The following is a 27,473-nucleotide window of genomic DNA, read 5'->3' on the forward strand; positions in this document are numbered from 1 at the left end:
GATTACAGGCATGAGCCACTGCACCTGGCCCATCTCTTTCATTTATTCTGTAGCCCTAGTGTCTTGGACAGGACCTGGCACCTAGCAGGGGCTTGTTTTGAAAGAAAGAAAGAATGGATAAGTGAATGAATGAATGCTCACAAATACAACTGGCCAGGAAGAGAAGCATTTCAAAGGACTTTTTCTTTTTTTGAGACTGAGTCTCACTCTGTCGCCCAGGCTGAAGTGCAGTGACGCGACCTCGGCTGGTTACAACCTCCGCCTCCTGGGTTCAAGTGATTCCTGTGCCTCAGCCTCCTGAGTAGCTGGGATTATAGGCACATGCTACCATGCCTGGCTAATTTTTGTGTTTTTAGTAGAGACAGGGTTTTGCCATGTTGCCCAGGCTGGTCTTGAACTCCTAGGCTCAAGTGAGCCACCCATCTTGGCCTTCCAAAGTGCTGGGATTACAGGTGTGAGCCACTGGGTCTGGCAAAAGGGTTTGTTCTTTTTTTTTTTCTCTTGAGACAGGGTCCTGCTCTGTTGCCTAGGCTGGGGTGCAGTGGTGCCATCATGGCTCACTGCAGCCTCGACCTCCCTGGGATCAGGCCATCCTCCTGCTTCACCCTCCCAAGTAGCTGGGGCCACAGGCATGTGCCACCATGCCCTGCTAATTTTTAAATTATTTGTAGAGACAGGGTCTCCCTACATTGCCCAGGCTGATCTTGAACTCCTGGGCTAAAGCAATTCACCCACCTCAGCTTCCCAAAGTGCTAGGATTATAGGTGTGAACCACCACACCTGGCCTTAAATGCTTTTGACAACCCAGGGACTTGTGACCTTCAAGGCAATGATATGAGTCTACTGGTCACAACAGTATGTTTTCGAGACTGCTGTGTCATTGTAAGCAGAAAACAAGGAAGACGCCAAATTCAAGAAATGAGTGTATGCCTTGTACTGCTGAAAAAAGAAGACAGCAGAGTCCCCACCCAATTTAAAGTAAAGGGCATACACGGGTGGTTTCCAGGGGTTTTATGGCAGGACTGGGGCAGGGAGCTTTGGGAAATGAAATGATGATCAAGGTTGCTGTGCCACGGAATTCAGGTAAGGTTTAAATCATGAGACCCAGTCCCAGTCTCCTGGTGCCTCAGCCTGTTTCCAGCAGTTTCTAGAGGTTCAGTGAAATTGTCAAAATCATATGAAGTGTAATTTGTGTTGATGAGAAAGCCCCCAGCCATTTAGGGGGTGAGGGAGCCGCGGGAAAGGACACAAAAACTCAACTCCAGACCCCCACCCAGGTCCAGGGCGATCCCATTCTTCTCCCCATTCTCCACAAAAACTGAACTCCAGACCTCCACCCAGCGCCAGGGGTGATCCCATTCTTCTCCCAACTTTCCTAAATGAGGAGTGTTCAAACACTTTTGTAGAAGAAACCCTTGCCCTAAATCTGATGCTAAACCCCAGTAGGTGAAAAACAAACAAGAAAGATACTTCTGGTAGAAATGTCACAGATCCGGCCAGGCGCAGCGGCTCACACCTTTAATTCCAGCGCTTTGGGAGGCTGGGGCGGGCAGATCACTTGAGGTCAGGAGTTTGAGACCAGTCTGGCCAACATGGTGTCACCCTGTCTCTACTAAAAATACAAAACTTAGCTGGGTGTGGTGGTGCATGCCTGTAGTCCTAGCTACTTGGGAGGCTGAGGCACCAGAATCGCTTGAACCTAGGAAGTTGAGGATGCAGTGAGCTGAGACTGTGTCACTGCACTCCAGCCTGGACTACAGAGCAAGACTCCATCAAAAAAAAAAAAAAAAAAAAAGCAACTTTCCAGAGCTAGCAGCCATCATTATACTAGGGGGTGCCCCAGACAGAAGCCGGCACTCAAAGCAGGGGTTTCCTCCCACACTGGACAGGGCCTCAGGGTTCCCCTGGAGGACTCGTTAAAATGCAAACTGCTGCATCCTAACTCCTAAGTTTCCCATCCAGCAGGTCTGGGGTAGCCTGGGAATCTGCATTTTTTAACACGTTCCCAGATGGTGCTGATGTTGCTGTTTTGGGGACTCTACCATGGGAAAGCCAGACATCCCTGCCCAGTAGGACCTAGAAGAGCGGGCTCTTCCTGCCCCTCACCCAGGGATGGAGCCAGCTTACTCATCGGTGTCTTTTTTGCTCTCTTCAATGAAGGCAATGGACTCAGATCTAAGGCGGTTGGTCACTTCATACGTTCGCAGGGTGACTCCGAAAATATCCTCGTGGTACCGGTTGTCATCCTAGAAGACAGAAACAGCCAGAAAACAGCTCTCAAATGCCAGATAAAGGCTTGGAGCAGGGACGGACTCGCCTGACACCTGGAACGGAATATCCCTCAGGAAGATGGTTCCCAAAGAGATGAGGCTGAAGCCAGTGCCCCCGAGGTACCTTTGATCTCGAAGACTCTGCTCAGCAAAACTGTTCTCTGGGATGTGCGGCAACTGTTCTCTGGGATGTAGCCCAGTTGGCAAAGAACATTTAGGTTGCCATCTGGAAACACTGCAGCTGGTTGGTGGATTCTCAGGGGAAAAGGAGTGATGAGGTCAAATGGAAACCTCACCATTCCCCGCTTTCCTCCCTCCAACGTGTTCCTGCAAGTTCAGGTCTGGGCAAGGCTGGGTTTAGTGTGAAATAGCCCATGAGACCAGAAGAAAGGGGGGGAAGGAACAAGTGGCCGCTTAGCACTCAGGGAACTCCCCATAGCTGCCCACAGTGGAGACTGCTTGGGCATGCATGAGTTTCTCTGAAGATGAGTATCTTTGCTCAGCATTGCCCAGAGAGAAGCAGGCAAAGAGAAGAACCTACCCTGGAGTCCCAGGAAACAGCCCAAGTGATGACTGACTTGTGACATCTGCAAATTTACCAAGTTATGGAAGCTCCTGTGGCGGGCAGTCAATATTCTCAAAGGGCAAGGGGATTAAACAAGGGGAAAATGCACCTCAGTGCTGGGGAAGGGCAGTGGGTGGGAGCGTGCATCTGGCAAGCCAGGAAGAATCTGTTGTGCACTAGGTTCCAGCCTCCCTTGGTCCTGAAAGTTTTGAAGAAAGTTTTGAAGAACCTAGAGTGGGTTCATTTTCATTTTCAGTTGGGGTGGTTTTTTTTTTTTTTTTTGAGACAGAGTCTCGTCTGTTGCCTGGGCTGGAGTGCAGTGGCACGATCTTGGCTCACTGCAACCTCCACCTCCCGGGTTCAAGCGATTCTCCTGCCTCAGCCTCCTGAGCAGCTGGGACTACAGGCATGCGCCACTATGCCCAGATAATTTTTGTATTTTTAGTAGAGACGGGGTTTCACCATGTTGGTTGGCCAGGATAGTCTCGGTCTCTTGACCTCGTGATTCACCTGCCTTGGCCTCCCAAAGTGCTGAGGTTACAGGCGTGAGCCACTGCGCCTGGCCATTTTTTTTTTTTTTTGAGATGGAGTTTCACTCTTGTCACCCAGGCTGGAGTGCAATGGCGCGATCTTGGCTCACTGCAACTTCCACCTCCCGGGTTCAAGCGATTCTCCTTCCTCAGCCTCCCGAGCTGGGACTACAGGTACCCACCACCACGCCTGGCTAATTTTTGTATTTTTAGAACAGACAGGGTTTCACTGTGTTAGTCAGGCTGGTCTTGAACTCCTGACCTCAGGTGATCCTCCTGCCTTGGCCTCTCAAAGTGCTGGGATTATAGGCTTGAGCCACCGAGCCCAGCCGGGGTGAGTTTTTAACTCCCTTCTGCAAAATCCTGGGGAATCTATAAAAGTGTCTCTCGAGGGTCACACTAAAGAGACTAAGTATATAGAGGGCTCCACAGCTCTCCTCGGATCTGTTTGTGCAGTGCTCAACCTGTACAACTACACGGGGCAGTGCTGCAGCTTCTGCGGCAGGAAAAGTTAGGTTAGAATGGTTTCTGTCTAGTTACCAGAAGTCCATTCACTCGTTATTTTCACACATGGCCTCCAGTCATATTTACTACACCTGCCTGCATGCCCAGACATCCTTCTACTTTCTCTGTCATTGTTTGGGGCCACCTATATCCTCTACCCTCAGTGGTAAGTGCAGTGAATGGCAGCAGGGATATCATCGTGGCTCCCTAATCATCAAGACAGGTTGGATGAAAAAGAGGGGATAGGAGAGTGGATATAGGAAAAGGGACCTGGGAAGCCAGCCTGTCACGCACCCTCATCCGACTGATGAACACGCCGGCGTCCTCTGCCGAGAGCTTCCCCTGCTGGGTCATGATGCGTTGGATGGCTTTGAGGACATCAGCGGCCATGGTGACGTCCCCACAGACGTAAATGTGGCCCCCTTGCTCCTTCAGGGCTCGGTACACAGACTCCGCCAGCTGCTCCTGCAGGATGTCCTGCACGTACTTCTGCAAGGAGCAGAGGGCAGTGAGAAGGGGCTGGGCTGTATAACATGCCTGCCATAGCCCATGTCCTCCCGGGAAGCAGAGCCTGACTCAGGGGCTTGTGGGCAGGTAGGATCTTTTGTGAGCTGATTCCAAGGAACAAGAGTAAGGGACTGGGAAGAATGGGATAGGGAAGGCGGGAAAGTCAATTGGAGGGTGCAGGAATGCATTGCTACCCTCTTTGGACAACTGGAGCTCAGCTCTGCTAAGGACCCTCCAAGGAGCTGGATAGACTGCTTCCCAGAATCATCCGCTGCAGAGGGGAAAGACGGGGAACATTCACTACCCACTCCTCTCTCCTGGTGGCCAATGGTCCCTGGGTGTTAACACCTGCACACGTCCAGGTGTGCGGCTGGTTACTGCAGGCATCCTATGTTAGAGTGCCAGGGAAGCCCGGGGCCGATAGCAAGAGATGGGGGTGAGGTGAGGGACCGGCTGCTGTAGTAATAGCAGAAGGAAAAGGTGGGCTGAGAGGGTGTGAGGTGGGCACAAGGGGTGTCTAGTACAGCTCCAAGGAGCTCATTTGTTCAGGATGTCTTTAACTTGTCCCGCTCTGAAGCTGATATTCAGCTGGAACGTGCTGGCATGGCTGTAGTGACTCTTAAGACTGACACACTTCCACCCACACTGCTCGGACTCTCTGGGTGCCCCCCCAACCCACTGCAATGTCCTGACTCCTTCCCTGGGACCCTCAGACCTCCCCAAGAGCCAATGGAGCTTTAGTCCTGTGGTCCGTGTCCATTCTGACTAGTACTGCCTCTCGTGGACTGTTAAATTTCTATTTATTTATTTATTTATTTATTTATTTATTTATTTATTTATGAGACAGAGTCTCGCTCGTTGCCCAGGCTGGAGTGCAGTGGCATGATCTCGGCTCACTACAACCTCTGCCTCCCGGGTTCAAGCTTTCCTCCTGTCTCAGCCTCTTGAGAAGCTGGGACTACAGGCAAGCATCACCACACCCGGCTAATTTTGTGTTTTTTTGTTTTTTCTTTTTCTTTTTTTTTTTTGTAGAGATGGGGTTTTACCATGTTGGCCAGGCTGGTCTCAAACTCCTGGCCTGAAGTGATCCACCCACCTCAGCCTCCCAAAGTGCTGGGACTACAAGCATGCGCCACTGCACCCAGCTAATTTTTATATTTTTATTAGAGATGGGGTGTTACCATGTTGGTCAGGCTGGTCTCGGACTCCTGACCTCAAATGATCTGTCTGCTTTGGCCTCCCAAAGTGCTGGGATTAAAGGTGTGAACCACCGCACCCAGCCTAAATTTATTTTTTTAAATTTCTGTTTTTAAATATTTTAAATTTTTATTTCTAACTATTTATTGTTTAGAGACAGAGTCTTCGTCTGTTGCCAAGGGTGGGTTGCAGTGGCATGAACACGGCTCACTGAAGCCTTGACCTCCCAGGCTCAAGCTGCCCTCGTACCTCAGCCTCCCAAGGAGCTGGGACCACAGTCATACGCCACCATGCCCAGCTAACCTAATTTTTTTTTTTTTTTTTTGGTAGGGACGGGGTCTAAGCATCTTGCCCAGGCTGGTCTTGAACTCCCAGACTCAAGTGATCCTCCCACCTCAGCCTCCCAAAGTGCTGGGATTACAGGTGTGAGTCACGGTGCCTGGCCCAACATTTTTCATTACAGTAAAATACGCATCATGTAACATTTACCATTGTAACCACTTTAAAGTGTACGACTCAGTGGCATTAAGTACCCTTCTCAGTGTTATGGGATCATCACTATCTGGTTCCAGAACTTTCTTCGTTACCCCAGATGGAAACCCTATACCCATTTGCAGTTACTCCCCACTCTCCCCTCCCTCAGCCCCTGGCAACCACTAATCTACTCTGTCTCTATGGATTTGCCTATTCTGGATATTACATATAAGTTGAATCTTATAATATAGGCTGTTAAATACTTTATTGTATCACATATATATTTTTGAGATGGAGTCTTGCTTTGTTGCCCAGACTGGAGTGCAGTGCCACGATCTCAGCTCACTGCAACCTCTGCCTCCTGGGTTCAAGTGATTCTCCTGCCTCAGCCCGCCAAGTAGCTGGGACTACAGGTATGCACCACCATGCCTGGCTAATTTTTGCATTTTTAGTAGAGATAGGGTTTCACCATGTTGGCCAGGCTGGTCTTGAACTGCTGACCTCAAGTGATCCACCCGCTTTGGCCTCTCAAAGTGTTGGGATTACAGGCGTGAGCCACTGTGCTCGGCCTGTTAAATATTTTACGTAGATATTTTCCCTACCCATGCTTTCTGAAATAGAGAGCAACTTCACAGAGGGGAAATCAGGAAGCTTAAGAGTGAGGGTGAGGGGTTTCTGAGAGTGGGATGTACAAGTGTGTACACACATGAGTGTGCACCAGTGTGCACATGTGTTGGGCTGGGCTGGGGGATGCGCTGCTGGGGGTTACCTTTGGTTTGTCTGGCTCCCGGGAGTAAGCCGTGTACAGCTCTCTGAAGACCCCCTTGTTCTTGGCCTGCAGGGTCTCTTCCCTGTAGATATGATCTATCTTGGATTGCCGGCACCCGAAGACCAGGACCATGGGGCAGGGGTTCATTCCTGGGGACCGGGAAGACCTTATGTCACCGATGGCTCTCTGCCTGATATGTGGGGTGGCTGAGGTGCCAGGGATGGGGAACTGAGACCTTAGCGTGCGCCATGCGGATAGAGGCTCACGAACACTGGGGCAGGCAGATGTATGCGTGCACACACATGTACACAGGTGGGTGCTCACATGCTCACACATGCACACACTGAGGAAGGAGGTGACGTGTGTTCAACTTTAGTGGACCTCCCTCCCAGGTCTCAATCCTTCTTTCTGCTCCTTGACTACTCAGGAGTCCCCACCTGATGCCCAGACTCTGGAGCTAGATGGCCTGGATTGAAATCTCAGCTCTGTGATGAACAACTTAGTCAACTTTTTTTTGTTTTGTTTTTTTGTTTTTTTGAGATGGAGTCTTGCTCTGTCACCCAGGCTGGAGTGCAGTGGCGCCATCTCGGCTCACTGCAACCTCCGCCTTCTGGGTTCAACCGATTCTCCTGCCTCAGCCTCCCGGGTAGCTGGGATTACAGGCGCCTGCAACCATGCCAGGCTAAGTTTTGTATTTTTAGTAGAGACGGGGTTTCACTGTGTTGGCCAGGCTGGCCTCAAACTCCTGACCTCATGATCCGCCCACCTTGGCCTCCCAAAGTGTTGGGATTATAAATGTGAGCCACGGCGCCTGGCCTTTTTCTTTTTATTATTACTATTATTATTAAGATGGAGTCTCACTATGTCGCCCAGGCTGGAATGCAGTGGTATGATCTAGGCTCACTGAAACCTGCAGAGTGAAACCTGCAGAGTTTCACTCTTGTTGCCCAAGTTGGAGTGCAATGGCACTATCTTGGCTCACTGCAACCTCTGCCTCCCAGGTTCAAGTGATTCTCCCGTCTCAGCTTCCTGAGTAACTTGGATTACAGATGTGGGCCACCATGCCTGGCTAATTTTGTATTTTTAGTAGAGACAGGGTTTCACCATGTTGGCCAGTCTGGCCTCAAACTCGTGACCTCAAGTGATCCACCTGCCTTGGCCTTCCAAAGTGCTGGGATTACAGGTGTGAACCACCACATCCAGCCACAATGTACTCAACTTTCTAAGCCTCTGCTTCCCTATTTGCAAAATGGATATAACAGGACTGTTGTTGAGACATGAATGTGAAACATTACAACTCTGCCTGATACCTGGCAAGTACTTTATAAATGTTAGCTATCCACTACAATGACAGTTCCATGGGGGCAAGTTTTACTGACTGATTGATTGATTTGTTTTTGTAATCATCCCTCGAATCAACGGAAAGGTTTTCATTTCTATTGTAGTTGTTTTTCTGTCTTGTTCACTGCTATGCTCCAACACCTCCAAGAGTGTTTGGCACTTATTAGGTGCTCAATAAATCCTTGTTTAATGCATGCTACAATTTGGGTTTCTTTCTCTCTCCTGCCGAAGCTGATCTGCTGTGTCTTTCACACAGCACTTGCTCTTGAGTAACAGTCTTTGCAATAATTACAAAAGCATAGCCATTTGATAAGGACTAACGCCCAGCTTTTCCAGGCTATTGGATTATTTTTTTGAAGGGATCACATCTTAACAAATGTCCTCTGGGCCTGGAATTTCAGGCCCCTGGGACAGGCTGTTTGGATTACACCATGAACTTCACCTGTGGGTCAGGCTGGTGCTACACGCCCCGGCTTTTCTGAGGCAGTGACGCCATGGAGAGACACCTTCACTGTTCTCTAGGGCTGCTGAGACACAGCTGGACCTCCCCAGGTCTGGGGGTGGGAACCAGGCAGCCGCTGGACTGTAACCCACCTTTGTGTTGGATATCAAATTGCCGCTGTTGCCAGAAGCTTCGGAAAGGTGCAATGCCGGTGCCCGGTCCAACGAGGATGCAGGGGACTTGGGGGTTCCGGGGCAGGTGGAAGCTGGGTGCTCTGGGCAAGGAAGAGGGGGTCAGAAGTCTTGAAGAGGTCAAATCCAATCAAGAACAACTGAATCTTAGGTAGACCAGGTGGCCGTCTTCAGTAGACATACAATGAGACTTAAAGCTCTTCAGCCGGGGCCAGGTGCCCCTTTTCAGGGTGGGAGTCTCACCGATTAAGGGAATTCCAAAAATGGGGGGTCCTCAGGGTCTGACTATTCCTCCATTCCCCAATTCTTCTCACTGCTGGGCTCAGCAAATTCAACCCAGAGTATCTCTACACTGGCACCATTGAGACTTGGGGGTGGACCTCCTTGGTCGTGGCACTGTCCTGTGCATTGTAGGGTATTGAGCAACATCCCCGGTTTCCAGCCACGAGGTGCCAGGAGTACACGTGAGTTGTGACAACCCAAAATGTCTTCAGACTTTGTCAAATGTCCCTGGGTGGCAGGGATGGGGTGGGGCGCTGCAAAAATCACTCTGGTTTGAGAGCCACCATTTTTTTTTCTTTTTTCTTTTCTTTCTTTTTTTCTTCTTCTGAGGTGGAGTCTCACTCTGTCACCCAGGCTGGAGTGCAGTGGTGTGATCTTGGCTCACTGCAACCTCCAACTCCCGGGTTCAAGCAACTCTCCTGCCTCAGCCTCCCAAGTAGCTGGGATTACAGGCACCTGCCACCACCCTCGGCTACTTTTTTTTTTGTATTTTAGTAGAGATGGGGTTTCGCCATGTTGGCCAGGCTGGTCTCAAACTCCTGACCTCAAGTGATCTGCCTGCCTTGGCCTCCAAAAGCGCTGGGATTATGGGCGTGAGCCACTGCACCCAGCCCAGAGCCACCGGTTTAACCAACAATGAAATCTTTAAATCAAGGAGTCACAGACTTCAGTGTGTAAAAGAATCACCTGGGGATGTTCAAGATGCAGATTCCTGGGCCATGCAGTACATCTGGGCTCAGGACTCTGTTTGAAACACCACAGAGGACTCTGATGTCAATGATATTTGGATCGTTTTCAATGGCATGTGGACCATATTGTGAACATTCTAACCTCAGTGGTTGAGAAAAAGGATTGGCTAAAGCCACTGTTCAGGTAGAGAAGGTATTGATCGACAAAACAGGTTAACTATAACTGGTCTAAGATCAGCTATAGCCTTTAAAGCTGAGTTTGGGAGGAAAGGCGCCAATGAATGGGGGTGATTGGATTTTTTCCATCGCCAGGAAACTGGGACTGATTGGGAGTGACCAGCAGAATTTGGCTAGAATTTCCACTAGCCCATACAGTCCACGAAGGTGGAGACTGTATTTGCAGGGTTCTCCCCGATAGCTCCGGCATCTAGCCCAGTACACGCCCAAGTGAAATGTGTGTTGCATTGACTTGACATCGACCAGAGGACTTGCCTAGCTTGCTGTGCTGCTCTGATCTTGTTTCCTTAACAACTAAGAGAGATGCAGGACATTGGTCTCCATTGTGTGCCACCCAGTCACCTCTCTAGAACCTTTCAGACCGGTCCACCTACCTCAACTTGCAACATCAATATGCAGATTTGAGATGATTGCTTATTTTTCTCCACTTATTACTCACCCTCTCACGAAACAGGGGACCACTTCGTCAGCCTGTATCCGGTTGAGCCAGGAGGAGCACACGCCGTGGTGAATTGGTCCTTCTCCATCTAGCAGAATAACCAAGGCAGTCAGGACCACCCACTGCTCCGAAGCACGGCCTTCCCTCCTCCCTCCAATGCAAAATGCTCACAGGCCCAGCACCAAGTTTATCCTTTGGAATTCCTCCCCAGGATCCCTTCCTCTGAAGGGCAAGAGGAAACGGTACAGCTGGGGTGACTTCGTGCCTATGCAACCACCCAGGGTTCTATTGGGTAGGGGTGGTTCGGATTCAAATCCTTCCCTATAGAAGGGTGCTTTCGGTGGCTTGCTGGACTCCTGGGACGGGCACTGTGCATTTTAATTGCTTTATCTAGGAGGAAAAAGACAGCGCAGAGCTTGGGTTATCTGACTTGCAACCAGCTGGGCATGATACAGCAGAGCGCTCTCCCAGGGAATGAGTGGTGGTGGCTTGTTCTAGCTGGTGCTTTGGGGATATGAGGGGGCACCATTGCAAATACACGTCTTGCCTCTTTCCTAATTCTGCTCAGGCTTGGCTCTGCATCAGGGGACAGTTCACCTGCTGCTTCTTCCCCCAGTTTTCTGGTCTTGGGGGTGTGTCTCTTCCCAGGGATTTGGGATTTAGCCTGCAGGCAGTGGTTTAGGGAGCCCTCCAGAGGCCCCTTGGGGGAAAATGCAGCCGAGGAGGCTCTCCCAGTGCCTCCGCCCACCTCGAGTGCGGTAGGAAACGATGGCCACAGTGAGGTGCACTTCATCAGGGTACATGTCTGGGGAGGAGCTGATGGAATAGTAGCGGGGCTGCAGCAGGGACAGCTGGGTCAGGAGCAGGGTGGCCGGCATCTGGATGGATGGGAACTCCTCCAGCACCTCCACGATGGTGGGGTTCTTGCCCCATTTCCATTCCTCATACTCCTGCAAACCCTGTGCCAAGGAGACCGACAGAGACAAGCTTGAACCCAGCTGCTACATAGTTCCCATGAGGACCTGAGGGGGTCCAAGAAGAAGGCAAAGTGAAAGTAACAGTTGGCAGGTGTAGTGGCTCATGCTGGTAATCGCAGTGCTTTGGGAGGCCGAGGAGAGAGAATCACCTGAGACTAGGAGTTCAAGGCCAGCCTGGGAAACATAGTAAGACCCTGTCTCTACAAAATTTAAGAAAAATTAGCTGGATGTGGTGGTGGATGTCTGCAGTACCCCAGTTACTTGGGAGGCTGAGGTGGGAGGACTGCTTGAGTTCAGGTGCTTGAGGCTGCAGTGAGCTAGGATCACACCACTGCGCTCCAGCCTGGGTGACAGAGTGAGACCCTGTTGACAGAAAGAAAGAAAGAGAGAGAGAGAGAAAGGAAGAAAGCAAGGAAGGAAGGAAGGAAGGAGAAGGAAAGAAAAAGACAAAGAGAAGGAAAAGAAAAAGAAAGAGCAATAACAGTTAACACTTGAATAGCAATTATTCTGTGCTGTTTTGATTCTCATGAGGACCTTATGAAGTAGGTATTACTGTTTCCCCATTTTATATATGAGGAAACTGAGGGTGATAGAGGTCCTATGGCTACTAGGTGGTGATGCTGGGTGAAACTGAGCCTTGCTCTAGACAGTGTGTCTTCAGAATTTGTGTTCCTAGTCACTGCACACTCCTGAAGTCAAGAGAGACGCACTATAGAAGGGAGTCATGACTCACGCGGGGAGTGGCAGCATTCGGTGGAGACCTGTGATTTGTTGGTTGCAGAATCTGGAGATGCATCTTTGGAGAGCTTGGGTCATGTTCACGGCGGTGAGTGACAGCCCCGGAAAAATCAGGTTGGGGTGTGTGGAGGACCATGTTTGGGGACGTGTTGACAGCAAAGCCCAGCTGTAACCAGGCAACAGAGGAACTCTCTGGAGCTCTGGAGTTATTTTTCCTTAATCTCAGAAGATGCCCTAGGCAGTCTCTGATTGCTGGAACAGAAGGCTCAGTTTCTGAGACCAGCGTGCCAGTGCACTGTATAACAAAGATTTTCCCCAGTTTCTAAAGACTGTCCTGGCCTTATTTATTTATCTATTTTTTATTTTTTTTTGAGATGGAGTCTCACTCTGCTGCCCAGGCTGGAGTGCAGTGGCATGATCTTGGCTCACTGCAAGCTCCGCCTCCCAGGGTTCACGCCATTCTCCTGCCTCAGCCTCCCGAGTAGCTGGGACTACAGGCACCTGCCACCACATCCAGCTAATTTTTTGTATTTTTAGTAGAGACGGGGTTTCACTGTGTTAGCCAGGATGGTCTCAATCTCCTGACTTTGTGATCTGCCCACCTCGGCCTCCCAAAGTGCTGGGATTATAGGCGTGAGCCACAGCGCCCGGCCTGTTCTGGCCTTATTAATAGGCGATGGCATCCTTGACATCGTGCTTCTCAGACCTCCAGCCTGACTGGCCTGCAATTGCAGGAGCAAAATGGACAAAGAGCCCTGGCCTCTCAACTCTTTGAAACTGACATTACCTGAAACTGACATCCATCACCCTGTTGGTGCCAGGCCTGCCTTCCCACAGGCTGCTCCCTGCCAATGACCAAGCACAGGAGTCTCCAGGACTCCTCAAGAACCCTGCTGGGCCTTCCTTAAACTGCACTGCAGTCTAGAACGTTCTCATCCCACCTTTCTTCCTTTTCCTTTGGCTGGCGTTAGATTTGTTTTGAGGTCTGGTGGTTCTCCCAGCCCTATCTGATCCCTTTCCACTTTATGTCACACAAGTGTTTCCCCTAATAAAAATCCTGGCTCATTTAATCCTGTCTTGAAGTCTGCACTTTTTGGAAGAAATAAACTAATACACATGGGTTATATCAAATTCTATCTATCTATCTATCTATCTATCTATCTATCTATCTATCTATTATCTATCTATCTATCTATCTATCTATCTATCTATCTATCTATCTATCTATCTGTCTTCTATCCATCTAGAGACAGATTCTTGCTCTGTCACCCAGGCTGGAGTGCAGTGGCGTGATCTCGGCTCACTGCAACCTCCATCTCCTGGGTACAAGCAATTCTCCTACCTCAGTCTCCTGAGTAGCTGGAATTATAGGTGCCCATCACCACGCCCAGCTAATTCTTGCACTTTTAATAGAGACAGGGTTTCGCCACGTTGGCCAGGCTGGTCCTGAACTCCCGACCTCAGGTGATCCGCCTGCCTCAGCCTCCCAAAGTGTTGGGATTACAGGCGTGAGCCACTGCGCCCGGCCTATTATTTATTTATTTATTTATAGAGATGGGGTCTTGCTCTTTCACCCAGGCTGGAGTACAGTTGGAAGATCGTGATTCACCATAGCCTCGAACTCCTGGGCTCAAGTGATCCTCCCACCTTAGCCTCCTGAGTAGCTGGGACTATAGGCATGTGCCATGATGCCCAGCTAATTTAATTTTTTTGTAGAGATGGGGTCTATGTTGCCCGGGTTGGTTCCAAACTCCTGGCCTCAAGCAATCTTCCCATCTCTGCCTCCCAGAGTGCTGGGATTACAGGCATGAGCCACTGTGCCCAAATTCTACTTTAAATAAGGTAAAAACAGTGCAATCTAATAAGGTACCAACAGTGCAATCTACAGTCCTTCTTCCTATTAGCCACCCTCCCCCATTAATTAAAAGTTTTAAATCAAAATTATACTTGCAGATAGTCTAAAAAGTTAAATAACTTTGTAAAGCTTATGATTAAAAATAATGGTCTCCTGTTCTACCTCTGCCATCTGCTTCCTGCTCCCCGGAGGTAACTACTTACAGCTCTTTAAGTGTTCCTTCTGGTATTTATTTTCATATTTCTAAATACTACGCACTCGCTAATTAGCCTCTTCCTTGCTGCTCACCATTCAATCCCCTCTCCTGGACGGCAGAAGAAAGCTAAGCCATCCTGTGCTGGGGGCTTGCTTTATGGGAAGGAGCCCCCATTGGTAGCAGCGTGGGCCGTTCTCCTGGGTAGAATTCTCACTGAGCAAGGCTTTGCAGCAGGCTGGGGCAGGTGATCCCAGGATTGCTAAGCAAGGTGGTAGAGGCTACGTTTGGTTCATTTTACAATCAGAGACCTCTGATCTCTAGTAGTTCCACCTGCAGCTCCTCTGCATTAGCAAAATCTCATCATAGCAGCCACATGGATGGAACTGGAGGACCTCATGTTAAGTGCAAGAAGCCAGGCACAATAAGACAAATTTTGCATGTTCTCACTCATTTGTGGGAGCTAAAAACTAGAAGCAAATAAAGTCATGAAGACGGAGAGTAGAAGGAGGGCTACCAGTGCAGGGAAGGGTAGTGGGGAGGGGTGGGGGAAAGTGGAGATGGTTCATGGGTACAAAAATACAGTTAGATAGAAGGAATAAGATCTAGGCTAGGCGTGGTGGCTCATGCCTTTAATCCTAGCATTTTTGGGAGGTTGAGGTGGGTGGATCACCTGAGGTCAGGAATTTGATGGTGAAACTCCATCTCTACTAAAGAAAAAAATACAAAAATTAGCTGGCCATGGTGGCAGGTGCCTGTAATTCCAGCTGCTCGGGAGGCTAAGGCACGAGAATCCTTTGAGCCTGGGAAATGGAGGTTGCAGTGAACCGAGATTGTGCCACACGGCACTCCAGCCTGGGCTAGAGGGTGAGACTCTGTCTTAGGGACAAAAAAAAAAAAACCAAAAAAACAAAAAAACAAAAAAACAAAAAAAAACTACTATTTCCTAGATCTAGACAAGGTGACTATCGTCAACAATAATTCATTATATATTTAAAAATAACTAAAAGAGTGGAATTGGAATGTTTCCAATACAAAGAAATGATGAATGATTGAGGGGATGAATACCCCCTTTGCCCTGATGCGATTATTACACATTGTATACCTGTATCAAAATATCACATGTACCCCATAAATACATACACCTACCAAGTATCCATAAAAATTAAAAAAACAACAAACAAGAAAAAACCTTATCTTTAAACCAAGGCATGGTGAGATCCTGTTTTTCTCCTAAGCATGGCCTAAAATGGCACTAATGGAAGTCCAAGGTTCCAAAGGAAGACAGAAAGAATAGCAATTTCAGTTGTAGCCAGGCAACTGTTTGATTCAAAGGAGTCACTCTTGCTCTGCCAGGCCTTAGAACTGGGGGCAGACCAGCCACATTGGACCAGCCAATATGGCGACCTACAGCAAATAATGGCCCCCTTGGCTCAAGACTGCCATCTGCTGGAAGCCTGGTAATAACAGTTTTCAACTCTTTAAAGACGAGGAGGTGAAAGGCGCTCCCTAGGGTTGTGCGAAGCCTGAGGACCCACCTTGCTGAGGACCAGCAGACGCTGCTTCTCCTTCTCATTGGTGGCTAGGGAGGCAAACTGCTGCAGCTGCAGGGGCGTTGGTGGCGTGGTGATGTCCAGGTAGTACTTGAAGGCCTGGAAGATGGTGCAGGGTGGGAGGCGGTGCTCGTCTGTCCAGTTACTGATGACGCCTGTGGAGGTACAAGGCGGGTGAGGGGTGGGTGTGGGAGGGCTTGAGTCTAAGTCGGGGGTTCAGGTCTGCTCCTGGAGCAGAGGATGGGGCCAGGTGAGGAGGGTGGCTCCAGAGCCAAGCAACCTTCTAGCTCTCCACCTTCCATGCCCAGAATCCAGGGGATTTCATGTGTGCAAGAAGCAAATCCAAAATTAATTATGCAAATGAATCAAAAAATTAAGAAAAATACATGAAGAGAGGAGAAAAATATTAAAATAGCATGGCATAGTCCACTGGCGTTCTATACAACGAGCCCCCAGCTGTGGGTGACAGAGATAAGCCTATTTCGGCCCCATGTATCATGGGATGGTATCAGCCTCTCACCCCCTGAATTGGATGTTAGTGTTTGTCATTATAAACGCTAACACTTATCTAGCACAGTCTATGTGCCGAGTACTATTATTAGTATTTTATATTAACTCATTTAATCATCACAACAATCCAAGACAGTGTTATTCTTCTCCCCGCTTAGAAAAATAGAAGCACAGAGAGGTTAAGAAATTTGCCCGAGGTCACACAGCTCATAAGCGTGAAGTCAGGCAGTGTGGCTTCAGACCTTGTTCTGACTACTATATTGTACTCCCTCTATATACTCTTCCTCCAATATGTCCCTAAATATAAGCCTCTCCTCCATCAGGGGTTCGATCCCAAATAAAAAGCTCTATTTCAACATAGAGGAAGTATTGTCTGGGTTGGATTTATTTTATTTTATTTATTTATTTTTTTAGACTGGGTCTCACTCTGTTGCCCAGGTTACAGTGCAGTGATGCGATCACAGCTCACTGTAGCCTTGAACTCCTGGGCTCAAGTGATCCTCCCACCTCACGCTCCTGAGTAGCTGGGAATACAGACGTGAGCCACCATGCCCTACTTTTTTTTTTTTTTTTTTTTAGATGGAGTCTCGCTCTGTCACCCAGGCTGGAGTGTAATGGTGCGATCTCGGTTCATTGCAACCTCTGCCTCCCGGATTCAAGCGATTCTCCTGCCTCAGCCTCCTGAGTCGCTGGGATTACAGACATGTGCCACCATGCCCGGCTAATTTTTTGTATTTTTAGTAGACACGGGGTTTTGCCATGTTGGCCAGGCTGGTCTCGAACTCCTGACTTCAGGTGATCCACCCACCTCGGCCTCCCAAAGTGCTGGGATTATGATTATAGGCATGAGCTGCCGCACTCGGCCTGATGCCTGGCTAATTTTTGTATTTTTTTGTAGAGATGCAGTTTCACCATGTTCCCAGGCTGGTCTCAAACTCCTGGGCTCAAATGATCTGCCTGCCTCAGCCTCCCAAAGTGTTGGGATTACAGGCGTCAGCCACCTCACTCAGCCAGGATTTATTAAGAGAGGGTATGTCTCAGCCGGGTGTGGTGGCTCATGCCTGTAATCCCAGCACTTTGGGAGGCCAAGACGGGTGGATCACCTGAGGTCAGGAGTTTGAGACCAGCCCGGCCAACATGATGAAATCCCCGTCTCTACTAAAAATACAAACAATTAGCTGGTGTGGTGGCATGCGCCTGTAATTCCAGCTACCCAGGAGGCTGAGGCAGGAGAATCACTTGAACTTGGGAGGCGGAGGTTGCAGTGAGCCAAGATTGCGCCACCGCACTCCAGCCTGGGTAACAAGAGCAAAACTCTGTCTCAAAAAAAAAAAAAAAAAAAAAAAAAGAGGGTATGTCTCTCTAACGTAGTGTCTTCCTGAGAGGTTTTCAGCAGGGCTTTGACGATATGCTACTTTCACATTCTATCCTGACTTCACATCCTAGCTCTTTTGTAAAAGTGACAGTCCTGTATTGGTCTGCCAGGTAAGGTCACTGCAGTTCCTTGTACCTGACCCTTGAGCCCACCTGTGCTCCTGGATGAAGCGCTGGGACCCATTTGCCTTTGAAAGTTCTTCAATATGAATGTCAAGGATGGACACTTAAGCAGGCGAGAGCTTGATCTAATGAGGTAAAACATGTGGGCTCAATCCCTCGTTGGCCATCGAGCTTCCTATAGTACCTTTTGATTCTAAGAGGAGGCAGGATCAGATTTCTGCTGTTATTTACCTGGTGGGCAATGGGGTACTAGAGATTTTCCTGAGGGGTAGTGGTGAGGATGGAAAGTGAAAAGAGTGGCTACTGCTAACATCCGTGTCTAGTCAATGAAGGAAGGTAGCGGCCCCCTTCTCCCAATGGTGAGCCATCGATGGCCTGGCACCATGCGCATTTATTTGCTCAGCTGGTTGGCCCAAGGTTGATCAGCCATGAGAAAGGGGAAAATCTTCAGTCTCATCGGCTGCTAGCAACAGAGACCCACTCTCCTGCCTGGACTGGTGATTGGGAAGAACGGGTCTCTTCTTCCCCAGACACCCACTGCCTCTGCAGCTCCCTAGAGCAGGGAAGGGCCCCTGGGAATGTTACCTAAAGCCGTGTTCCGCTCCTCCAGCAGTTCCACTTTCACCATCTGGTTGACAGGGGGTGCGTCTTCCAGCCGCTCGATCAGGGCATTTACGAGGTCCTCGTGGTTGCCAGGGAAGACGCCCAGGTGGTCCCCAGGCTGGTACTGCAGCTCCTGATTCCCGTTGGTGTGGAGACGCACGAAGATAGTTGACCGACTGCAGGAAATTGCAGAGGAATCATAGGACAAGGGCCAGCAGCTACTTCTTCCTTTTCTTTGGCTCTTCTGTCTGTCCCTGTTGGCTGCAGTTCTCCTCCTTCCATTCTTGTTGGGGCCTGTGCTAACCAAGCCTATTCCCCCATCATTCTATTATTATTATGGTGAGATAGGGTCTTGCTCTGTCACCCTGGCTGGAGTGCAGTGGTGCGATCACAGCTCACTGCAGCCTCTATCTCCCAGGCTCAACGATCCTCCCACCTCAGCCCTCCCAAGTAGCTGGGACTATAGGCAGGCACTGTCATGCCTGGCTAATTTTGGAATTTTTTGTACAGATGGAATTTCCCTATGTGGCCCAGGCTGGTCTCAAACTTGTGAGCTGAAGCAATCTTCCCACCTCAGCCTTCCAAAGTGCTAGGATTACAGGTAAGGGCCACAGTGCTCAGCCATCATTCTACACTGAGGCTTTTTATCAAGGTCACCAGTGAACTCCTCACTGCAAATCCAGTGGCTGCTTCCTAGGCTTCATCTGGATCTGGAAGCAGTGTTGGGCATAACTACTCACTCTCTCCTTCTCAACTCCCTTCTTTTGGATTCTAGCACCCCATTCTCAGTACTAATAGGGGTTCTCTCAGTGTCTAGCACTACACTGGAACCACAGACTGTGGTATTCCCAATCTGTGAAATTCTACATCTCCTAGGAATTGCAAGCCCCACTGCCTTTGGCAACCAGGGTTCCTCGTGTTGTAACGGTAAAGGAAAAAAGACTTGGCTTTAAGCTTGGGTTCCTCCTATGCATAAACTCATCAATATTACAACATTGAGAGATCTAAAAAGACAACACAGAAGGAAAGTCACTGATGCCTACCAGGTTATAACCTTTCTACATTGATTTTTGTGTTTCAGGTTCAGGAGGCCTGTGCTAATCCAACGGCTTTCAATAATAAACTCTCAGAATGTGATTATTCTGGTCCTTTAAAAAGTTTTGGTACAGGCCAGGCGCAGTGGCTCACACTTGTAATCCCAGCACTTTGGGAGGTGGAGGTGTGCGGATCACCTGAGGTCAGGAGTTTGAGACCAGCCTGGCCAACCTGACAAAACCCCATCTCTACTAAAAACACAAAAATTAGCTGGGCATTGTGGCACACGCCTGTAATTCCAGCTACTCCGGAGGCTGAGGCGGGAGAATCACTTGAACCCAGGAAGTGGAGGTTGCAGTGAGCCGAAACTACACCACTGCACTCTAGCCTGGGCAACAGGGAGAGAGTATATCCCCCTACCCCCGCCACCCAAAAAACAAAAAAACGAACCCCACAAAAACCTTTCAGTACAGTATACTGCATTTTACACAATACCTGCAAACTCTAGGATCAACTACACTTGGATAAATCAAATCTTTTGCACCCTTTGAGCTATGATTGCTTTTTCAGACCTGCTTTTTCTTCATTGCCAATGAGTTTTCAGTGGATAGAGACGCTTGATATTCAACATGAAGTTTCTATATTCTCTACGGTATGTAAATCAACACTTGAATAGCCCAATGGGACTCGCTATTTAAAGGAGTTTTTGGCTCAACCAAGAACCCCTTTGTGCTACAAATAGCCACCATTATTAAAAAGAGTTGAGCGGGCATATTATTTTGGGGGAAGAAACGGTGTCAAGTATTTTCTTGAAGCAAGGCATCCCCGCCCTTAGCATAGTGGGGAACTTAGCGACCATAATTGTGAATGGTAGTATTAAGGTCTGGAGTCCCACTGTCCCTCCCTGGGCAGATCTTGCCCTGTCTGGGAACCTGCACGACTGAGCCTTCTCAGAGCTCACACCAGTCTTTGGTTCCTGGGGAGCAGACATTACCTCCAGAGAGCTGCAAGAAGTAAATCGCAGAAGCCAGGGCCAGCAGGGGGCGCTGTGGGGTTTCTAATTTGGGAGCCTCCTAAGTTTACCCAAAGGAAGCCTTTGAAAGGCCCGCAAATCAATTCCCGCTTTCTTCCCAGATCATCACGATTTGTACAAAATAGAAACGGAGAGGACCCAAACTTGCTGAGCTAGCTCACGAGCACAGCCACCTCCCCCCAAGTCCTCTTGAACGAGGCAGAGGGTGGCCGTGCAGACAAGGAGCAGGCATGGGAAAGTGGCTGGCCCGTGGGCTAGAAGGTGGGTCCAGGCGCTGGCCCTGCTGGGAGTTTAATCAAGGGGACTCTGCATGCTGCTTGGGGGTGCTTGCTGAGAACCCCCAGCGTTGAATGGCCGCAGGGCCCCAGGGCACCTTGGTGGGCTGGTCTTTGATGCTTTGCTGGGAAGCCGACCCTCTGGGGAGTAGCACTGGCTCATAAACCAATTGTCTTAAATCTCAGTTCTGCTGAGCTTTGTAAGTGGATAATTTTTAAACATTTTTAAAAATTATTATTTTTATTTTTTTTGAGATGGAGTCTCTCTTTGTTGCCCAGGCTGGAGTGCAGTGGTGCGATCTTGGCTCACTGCAACCTCCACCTCCTGGGTTCAAGCGATTCTCCTGCCTCAGCCTCCAGAGTAGCTAGGATTACAAGCGCCCACCACCATGCCCGGCTAGTTTTTGTACTTTTAGCAGAGACAGGGTTTAACCATGATGGCCAGCTGGTCTCAAACTCCTGATCTCAGGTGATCCACCCGCCTCAACCTCCCAAAGTGCTGGGATTACAAGTGTGAGCCACCACGCCTGGCCTATTTTTTATTTTTTCTTAAAGCTTGGGACACATATGGGCCATATGAGAAGTACAGGGAGAAGGGGAAGAGGCAATGGAACAGCAGCCACCATTTGGGCCCTATTTCCTTCTCCCCCGAGTGTCCCCTCTGTGTGATTTATTTCTAGTCACATCCAGAAGCATCACATACACACACATGCTTGGCGGTGGCTCAATGATAGGTTTGCAGATAAAAGAATAATTTGCTAATGTCCAGCATTAAATGGAAAAAAAACCCAGAAAATGTGCATTCTTCAGTGAAAAGGATAAATATTGTCAGCTGTGAACTGCTCAAGTTAACAAGGTTCATTCATTCAACACCCGTACATTGCGTGCCAAGCACTGTTCTAGGCACTAGTGAGAGAGTGATGGGGAAGGACAGCAAAGTGCCCTATTCTCATTGAGAAGTCACTTAAAAGATCTCAGGTGGGGTTGGTGATGTGGATGAGTGGGTGGTGATGGGTTGAGGGGAGTAGGCTATGTCGATAGGACAGTCACGGAGACCTCTCTGGCGATTTGACATTTAAGCAGAGACGTGCAAAGACCTGCAGGCACAGCATTCCAGGGATGGGGAAGAGCACGTGCAAAGGCCCAGAGGCAGAGAAAAGGTGGCATGTTCAAGGAAGTGAAAGAAGGCTGGAGTGTTTGTTTGGACAATAGTAGCGGCCATATCACAAGAGCCTCATGATGACCTGCCATGGGAAGGAGTTTGGAGGTTTCCTGAAGTCCAGCAGACCATCAGGGGCTGTGAAGCCGGGGAGTGATAGGCTTCAATTCACGGTTTTGAAAGATTCCTCTGTCCGACGACCCGCTTCCATAGTAAAAGATTAGGGTGGGGGTGGCCAGAAATTCACACCTTATACAAGTAGGACACCTAGTCCAAACCAGTTTTTCGCACCCTATGCAAATGGCACGCCTGGTCCAACCAATATTTTGCGTCCTATGTAAATCAAACACTGCCTCCTCACTAGACATCTGTAAACCCCCAAGCCCCCGTGCATTTCACCGTGGATCTGGCAACCCATTTCTCCAGGACCCCTCTCTTCAGCAGAGAGCTTTTTTTTTTTTTTTTTTTTTTTTAAGACGGAGTCTCACTCTGTTGCCCAGGCTGGAGAGCAGTGGTGCGATTTTGGCTCACAGCAACCTCCGCCTCCCGGGTTCAAGTGATTCCCCTGCCTTAGCCTCCCGAGTAGCTGGGATTACAGGCACCTGCCAACATGCCCAGCTAATTTTTGTATTTTTAGTAGACACAGGGTTTCACCATGTCGGCCAGGCTGGTCTCAAACTCCTGACCTCGTGATTCGCCTGCCTTGGCCTCCCAAAGTGCTGGGATTACAGGTGTGAGCCACCGCACCCAGCCCTTTCTTTCATCAATTAAACTTCTACTCTTAACCTCAAAAATAAAATAAAATAAAATAATAAAAAAAAAAAAGAAAGAAAGAAAGGAAAGATTCCTCTGTCTGCTCTTTGGAAACCGATGTTTTTAGAGAAAAGCTCAGAAACCAAGAGACAAGTTGGGTGGCTATTCCAGTCAGTCAGACTGGACATGCCCATGGCTTTGCTCAAGGTGGTGGGTCTGAGATGTAGTTGAAAGACAAGGCCAAGGGCATCTGCTGAGCGACTGCATGACCCAGGCGAGAGGGAGAGAGGAATGAGGATGACACTGGAGGTTTTGACTGAAGCCAAACGTTGATGTCCTCTGTTGAGATGGGGAAGGCTGGAGAGAAGCTATTTTACTCAAGGGGAGATGAGACTGAAGCATTCTACTGATCAAGAACTCTGCATTGTAATGTCTGCCATTCTCCCAGACGTCCCGGTGCTGACCTTAACTTCTGCTGTTCTTCCTTCCTGGACCCCCCTCCTCTTTCCCGCCTTTCTAAAGCCCACCCTCCCATAAGAGGTTCATCTCAAGTCCTGCATTCCCCTCTTGCTCCTGATTTCTAGGACTTAGTGTCTACACCCCACACATCAGCCATCCATTATGCTCTCTCTTCTGTGTCATTTGCTAATTGTTGTACGTGCATTAGAAAATTTATTTCCAGGCTGTGATGGTGACTGTGGTCACTTTTCTCTTTAGATTTTCAAGGATCATCCTCAAAAGGCTGCCTACTTCCTCATAAGCACTTTGCCTGCAATTAATGGTCTCTCGTAGGGGGATTAGTGATATCTTGGTCGTGGCCTTTTAGGCCAGACAGCCCAACTTCAGCCTCGGGCAGGAGAAAACGGGAGAGTCATACTTTTTCACTCAATTATCCTTTTTCTTCTTTTTTTAAATAAGCCTTATGAAGCTGGAAATGGTATTAAGCTTGAAAATAGGTAGTGCTTTTAAAGCACTTTAAGCTTGAAAATAGAGAACATGCTTTTAAAGAGAGAAACACGGAGGTAAGACTGGGTCCTTTTTGTGCTAATTCATAACTGATTTGAATTCTACACTCCAGTTCTAACCTTGTTTGGAATATTCTCTTGCTAGTCACTTTTAGACCCGTCGCTTAGAGTCAGGTGCCTCCTCTGGATGGGCGGGGGTGGGGGCTGATTTAGGGACTTTTGGTTTCACTTAGCATCAAAACATTTGCAAGTTTCCTTGCTACTTATGTACTATGGCTTTGGGAGTAAATTCTGTAAGCTGGTCTTTCATAGTTTGTTGCTGAAGGAAATTTCCAGTAGATTATTAGGCCTTCTCATGCAATGCTACTTATATCATCCCTTCCCATAGGACCAAAATAAGTAGTAAGAGATATATTTCAAATACGGAGTCCCTCTCCATATCAGGGGCCATTATGCTCTGAATTGCACTTAACTAATTATTCGGAGATTAATTTCCCACTCCATTTCTTTAATGTTTGAGAATCTAAGAGAGAATATGAGAGCCCTGGGGCTCTGCTCTGTTGATCACTTTTATCAAAGGTTTGGAAGATTACATAGAAAGCACACACACTAAATTTGCAGGTGACATGAAGCATGGATGGATAAGGAATACTGATGGGACTCTATGATATGCTAGTTGCTTTATGTAGCTTATTTTTAATACTTAGCAGCCTTGCAATGCTGGTGAGGCCATCTGTGTAGCCATTTGGCACACTGACTTTGGAGTCAGATAACCAGGTCGGTGTGACCTTGAGAAAGTCACTTGTATTTTCTAGTTGTCATTGTTCCTATTTAAAATGTGTATGATAAGAGCGCCTACTTCCCAGGCTGGTTAGAATTATAAAAGATCCTGGACAGAGGACTCAGCACAGCGCTTGGAACACAGAGAGCTCTAGAAAAACATTAGTAATCTTCATAGTTATCATTCCTATTATGAAGGTAAGGAGACAGGGGCTCAGATCACCTAAATGGCTTAGCCAAGGCTGCACAGCTAGTGCATGGCAGAGCTGGGGTTAGAGCCCAGAACTGCTTAATCAAGAGCCTACTCTTAGACATCACATCTCAAATTGATCAAACTGGGTCTGTCCATCCATCTCTCTACTTGTATAAGTAATTTTTCTTTTTCTTTTTTCTTCTCCTTTTTTTTTTTTTTGAGATGGAGTCTTACTCTGTCGCCCAGGTTGGAGTGCAATGGTGCAATCTCAGCTCACTGCAGCCTCCGCCTCCTGGGTTCCAGCGATTCGCCTGCCTCAGCCTCCTGGGTAGCTGGGATTATAGGCCCCCACAACCACACCTGGCTAATTTTTGTATTTTTAGTAGAGACAGGGTTTCACCATGGTGGTCAGGCTGGTCTTGAACTCCTGACCTCATGATCCATCTGCCTCGGCTCCCAAAGTGCTGGGATTACAGGTGTGAGCCACCATGCTGGGCCGAGTAATTTTTCTAGCACTAATGAAGGTCTTTGCACTGGTTCCCGTTGAATGGAATGTTTTTCACTTTGTAGTTACAGCAGAACATCTTTTCAAGTCTTGATTCTTTGCACAGCATAGTTCACTGCGCCGTGCTTAGTTCACCGGGTTACCCACCTCTGTTCCCAGAGCAGCAAGGGGGTCTCTGTGGTACTTTGCAATAATTGGAAAACAGCCAGTCCTTGGAATCAACAAGAGCTTGTCCTTTATTGTGGGTGGCACCTGGGAGCAGAGGTGGGTAACCCAGTGAACCAAGCACAGCACAGTGAACTATGCTGGGCAAAGAATCAAGACTTGAAAAGATTCTTGATTCTTCTGCTGTAACTACAAAGAGAAAAAGATTCTATTCAACAGGGATCTATGCAAAGACTTTCATTAGTGCTAGAAAAATTATTTATACAAGTAGAGAGATGAGCAGACCTGGTGTGATGATTTTGAGAAGACGTGATGTCTAAGAACAGCAGTGACCGCTTTTAATGGAAAAGCAAAACGGCCATTAGAACCATGCCTGAGATCTCAGGCAGCATTAGCGCGTCCTGTTCAAATTGGTGATGGTAATAATAACCTGAGCACATTTGGCAGTGATCACATACTCTCCACTGCACTGTGACCAGGTGAGAGTGACATTTCCAGCAGGACAGAGTGTGTCCTTTTACTAAAGCCAGAGGCTTGGGAAACCATGTCTTAGAAAGAATGACTTGAAGGAATCAGGCCCCAGAGGAGATTGGTCAATGTCGTTGGCTATTTCCAGTCTCTCATTTGGAAAGAAATAAACTTGTCTTAGGTGTCACCAGAGAGTAAAACTGGGTTTAAAATAAAGTGCTAGGAAGACATGCTTTGGTTATATTTGATAAAAAGATACTGGTTATATTGGATATTAAGCTAATTTCTAACAATTAGGACTTTATCTCCCATCAACCCAAAGAAATTTAAGCAGAGTGTGGGTAGCCACTTTTTAGCTACATTAAAAAAATTATTCATAATAGGAAATACTTGGACTAAGTGATTTCCAGCTAAGATGCTGTGGTACAATGAACATGTAGCAAATCTACAAGGGTGTGGTCCACTGTTAAAAAAACCTTACTCAGAAAACCTTTTTCTTTCCCCTTTTCATGAGATCAACACCATCTCCTTTTCCCACCCCTTCAGGCTGGAGCTTGGCAAAAGGAAAGCAGGAACTCCAGACGCTAAAAAGCAGCAAGGGAGTCTCTATGGCACTTTGCAACGATTGGAAAACAGCCGTCCTTGGAGTTCACAGGGCTTGTCCTTCATCATGGGTGACATTTGAGAGAACAGGCGGGTAACCCAGTGAACCAAGATGTTCCTACCTGGATTTAGGGCTCTGGAGGTTTTGACGGCTAAGGAGTCGGGCAGCTGAGACTCGCTTTTTGTGGACATTGGATAGACCTGTGGGGAGAAAAACAGTCTTCCTGAGAAGGTGTTGAATGTTCCATTAAAAACTCCCCAGGCGGGGCAAGGTGGCTCATGCCCATAATCCCAACTACTTAGGAGGCTGAGGTGGGAGGATCACTTGAGGCCAGGAGTTCAAGACCAGTCTGGGAAACATAATGAGACCTTTTCTCAGAATATTAATACAAACAAACACTCTGCAGCATTTTCTTCACCCTCTACTGACACTTCTACTGTTATCTGGAGTAGAATGAGAGACAGAAGAGAACAGATGAGGCAGGCATTGGTTGGGACGGGTGAGGTGGTTGTGGGTAGTGCAGAACAAAAAGAAAATCTGGTTGAATTAAGTTGAGAAGAGGATGGTTTGGAAGAACACAGCATATTACTAGAGAGACAGAGAGAGAGAGACATTTCCCAGTACTTGTTTTACGGAGCGTGGGAGGGCAGCAAAGTATTCATTTTGGTAAGACTGCACTAAAGGGAGATCAAAGCAATGAAGCCCATCTTCCCTAAGCACCTTCTGGAGGTGAGATCGCCTGCCTTTCCCCCATTGTCATGAATGCCTCCCTAGAAGGGTGGTGGGAGGTACCTTGCGTGAGTTCTGGAGCTTCGGCCACATAGGTGAGGCGGAACTTGTTTCTCTTCCAGCTGCGGTCATTGCTGATGAGGGAATTGTTCGCCTTTTCAATGTTGACATCATCTCCCACACAGAAGACATCACAGGCTGCCTGTGGTGTACACAAGGCTTTCAGTGACCTCTTTCAGCCAAGCGGATCTCCTTGCCAACAGCTCCAAGTCATGGCATGTATCTACATCCACCCATCCATCCATCTATCCAACTATCCATCCATCAATCCATTCATCCATCCATCCATCCATTCATCTATCCATCCAGTAACCCTTCTCTCCTTCCCTTCTTCCTTCCCTTCCTTTCTTCACTCTACCCTTTCATTGTCTTCCTTCCATCCATTC

General features: G+C 48.3%; 1 protein-coding gene across 1 annotated transcript in view; it reads right to left on the bottom strand.

Moving 5' to 3' along the window:
• NOS1 (nitric oxide synthase 1 (neuronal)) overlaps positions 1 to 27,473 on the bottom strand; it is a 143,462-nt gene that overhangs the window by 885 nt on the left and 115,104 nt on the right. The window contains exons 19-28 of the mRNA XM_011964544.1: positions 27,091 to 27,229; positions 26,420 to 26,498; positions 18,346 to 18,539; positions 15,739 to 15,908; positions 11,186 to 11,396; positions 10,438 to 10,525; positions 8,752 to 8,873; positions 6,817 to 6,965; positions 4,164 to 4,358; positions 2,128 to 2,246 (exon numbers count right to left, since the gene is read on the bottom strand). Coding sequence (XP_011819934.1) covers positions 2,128 to 2,246; positions 4,164 to 4,358; positions 6,817 to 6,965; positions 8,752 to 8,873; positions 10,438 to 10,525; positions 11,186 to 11,396; positions 15,739 to 15,908; positions 18,346 to 18,539; positions 26,420 to 26,498; positions 27,091 to 27,229 — 1,466 coding nt within the window. The remainder of the gene's footprint in view (positions 1 to 2,127; positions 2,247 to 4,163; positions 4,359 to 6,816; positions 6,966 to 8,751; positions 8,874 to 10,437; positions 10,526 to 11,185; positions 11,397 to 15,738; positions 15,909 to 18,345; positions 18,540 to 26,419; positions 26,499 to 27,090; positions 27,230 to 27,473) is intronic.

The sequence above is a fragment of the Mandrillus leucophaeus genome, unplaced genomic scaffold (assembly GCF_000951045.1).
Source record: "Mandrillus leucophaeus isolate KB7577 unplaced genomic scaffold, Mleu.le_1.0 Scaffold7, whole genome shotgun sequence".
In the NCBI taxonomy this organism is placed as follows: Eukaryota; Metazoa; Chordata; class Mammalia; order Primates; family Cercopithecidae; genus Mandrillus; species Mandrillus leucophaeus.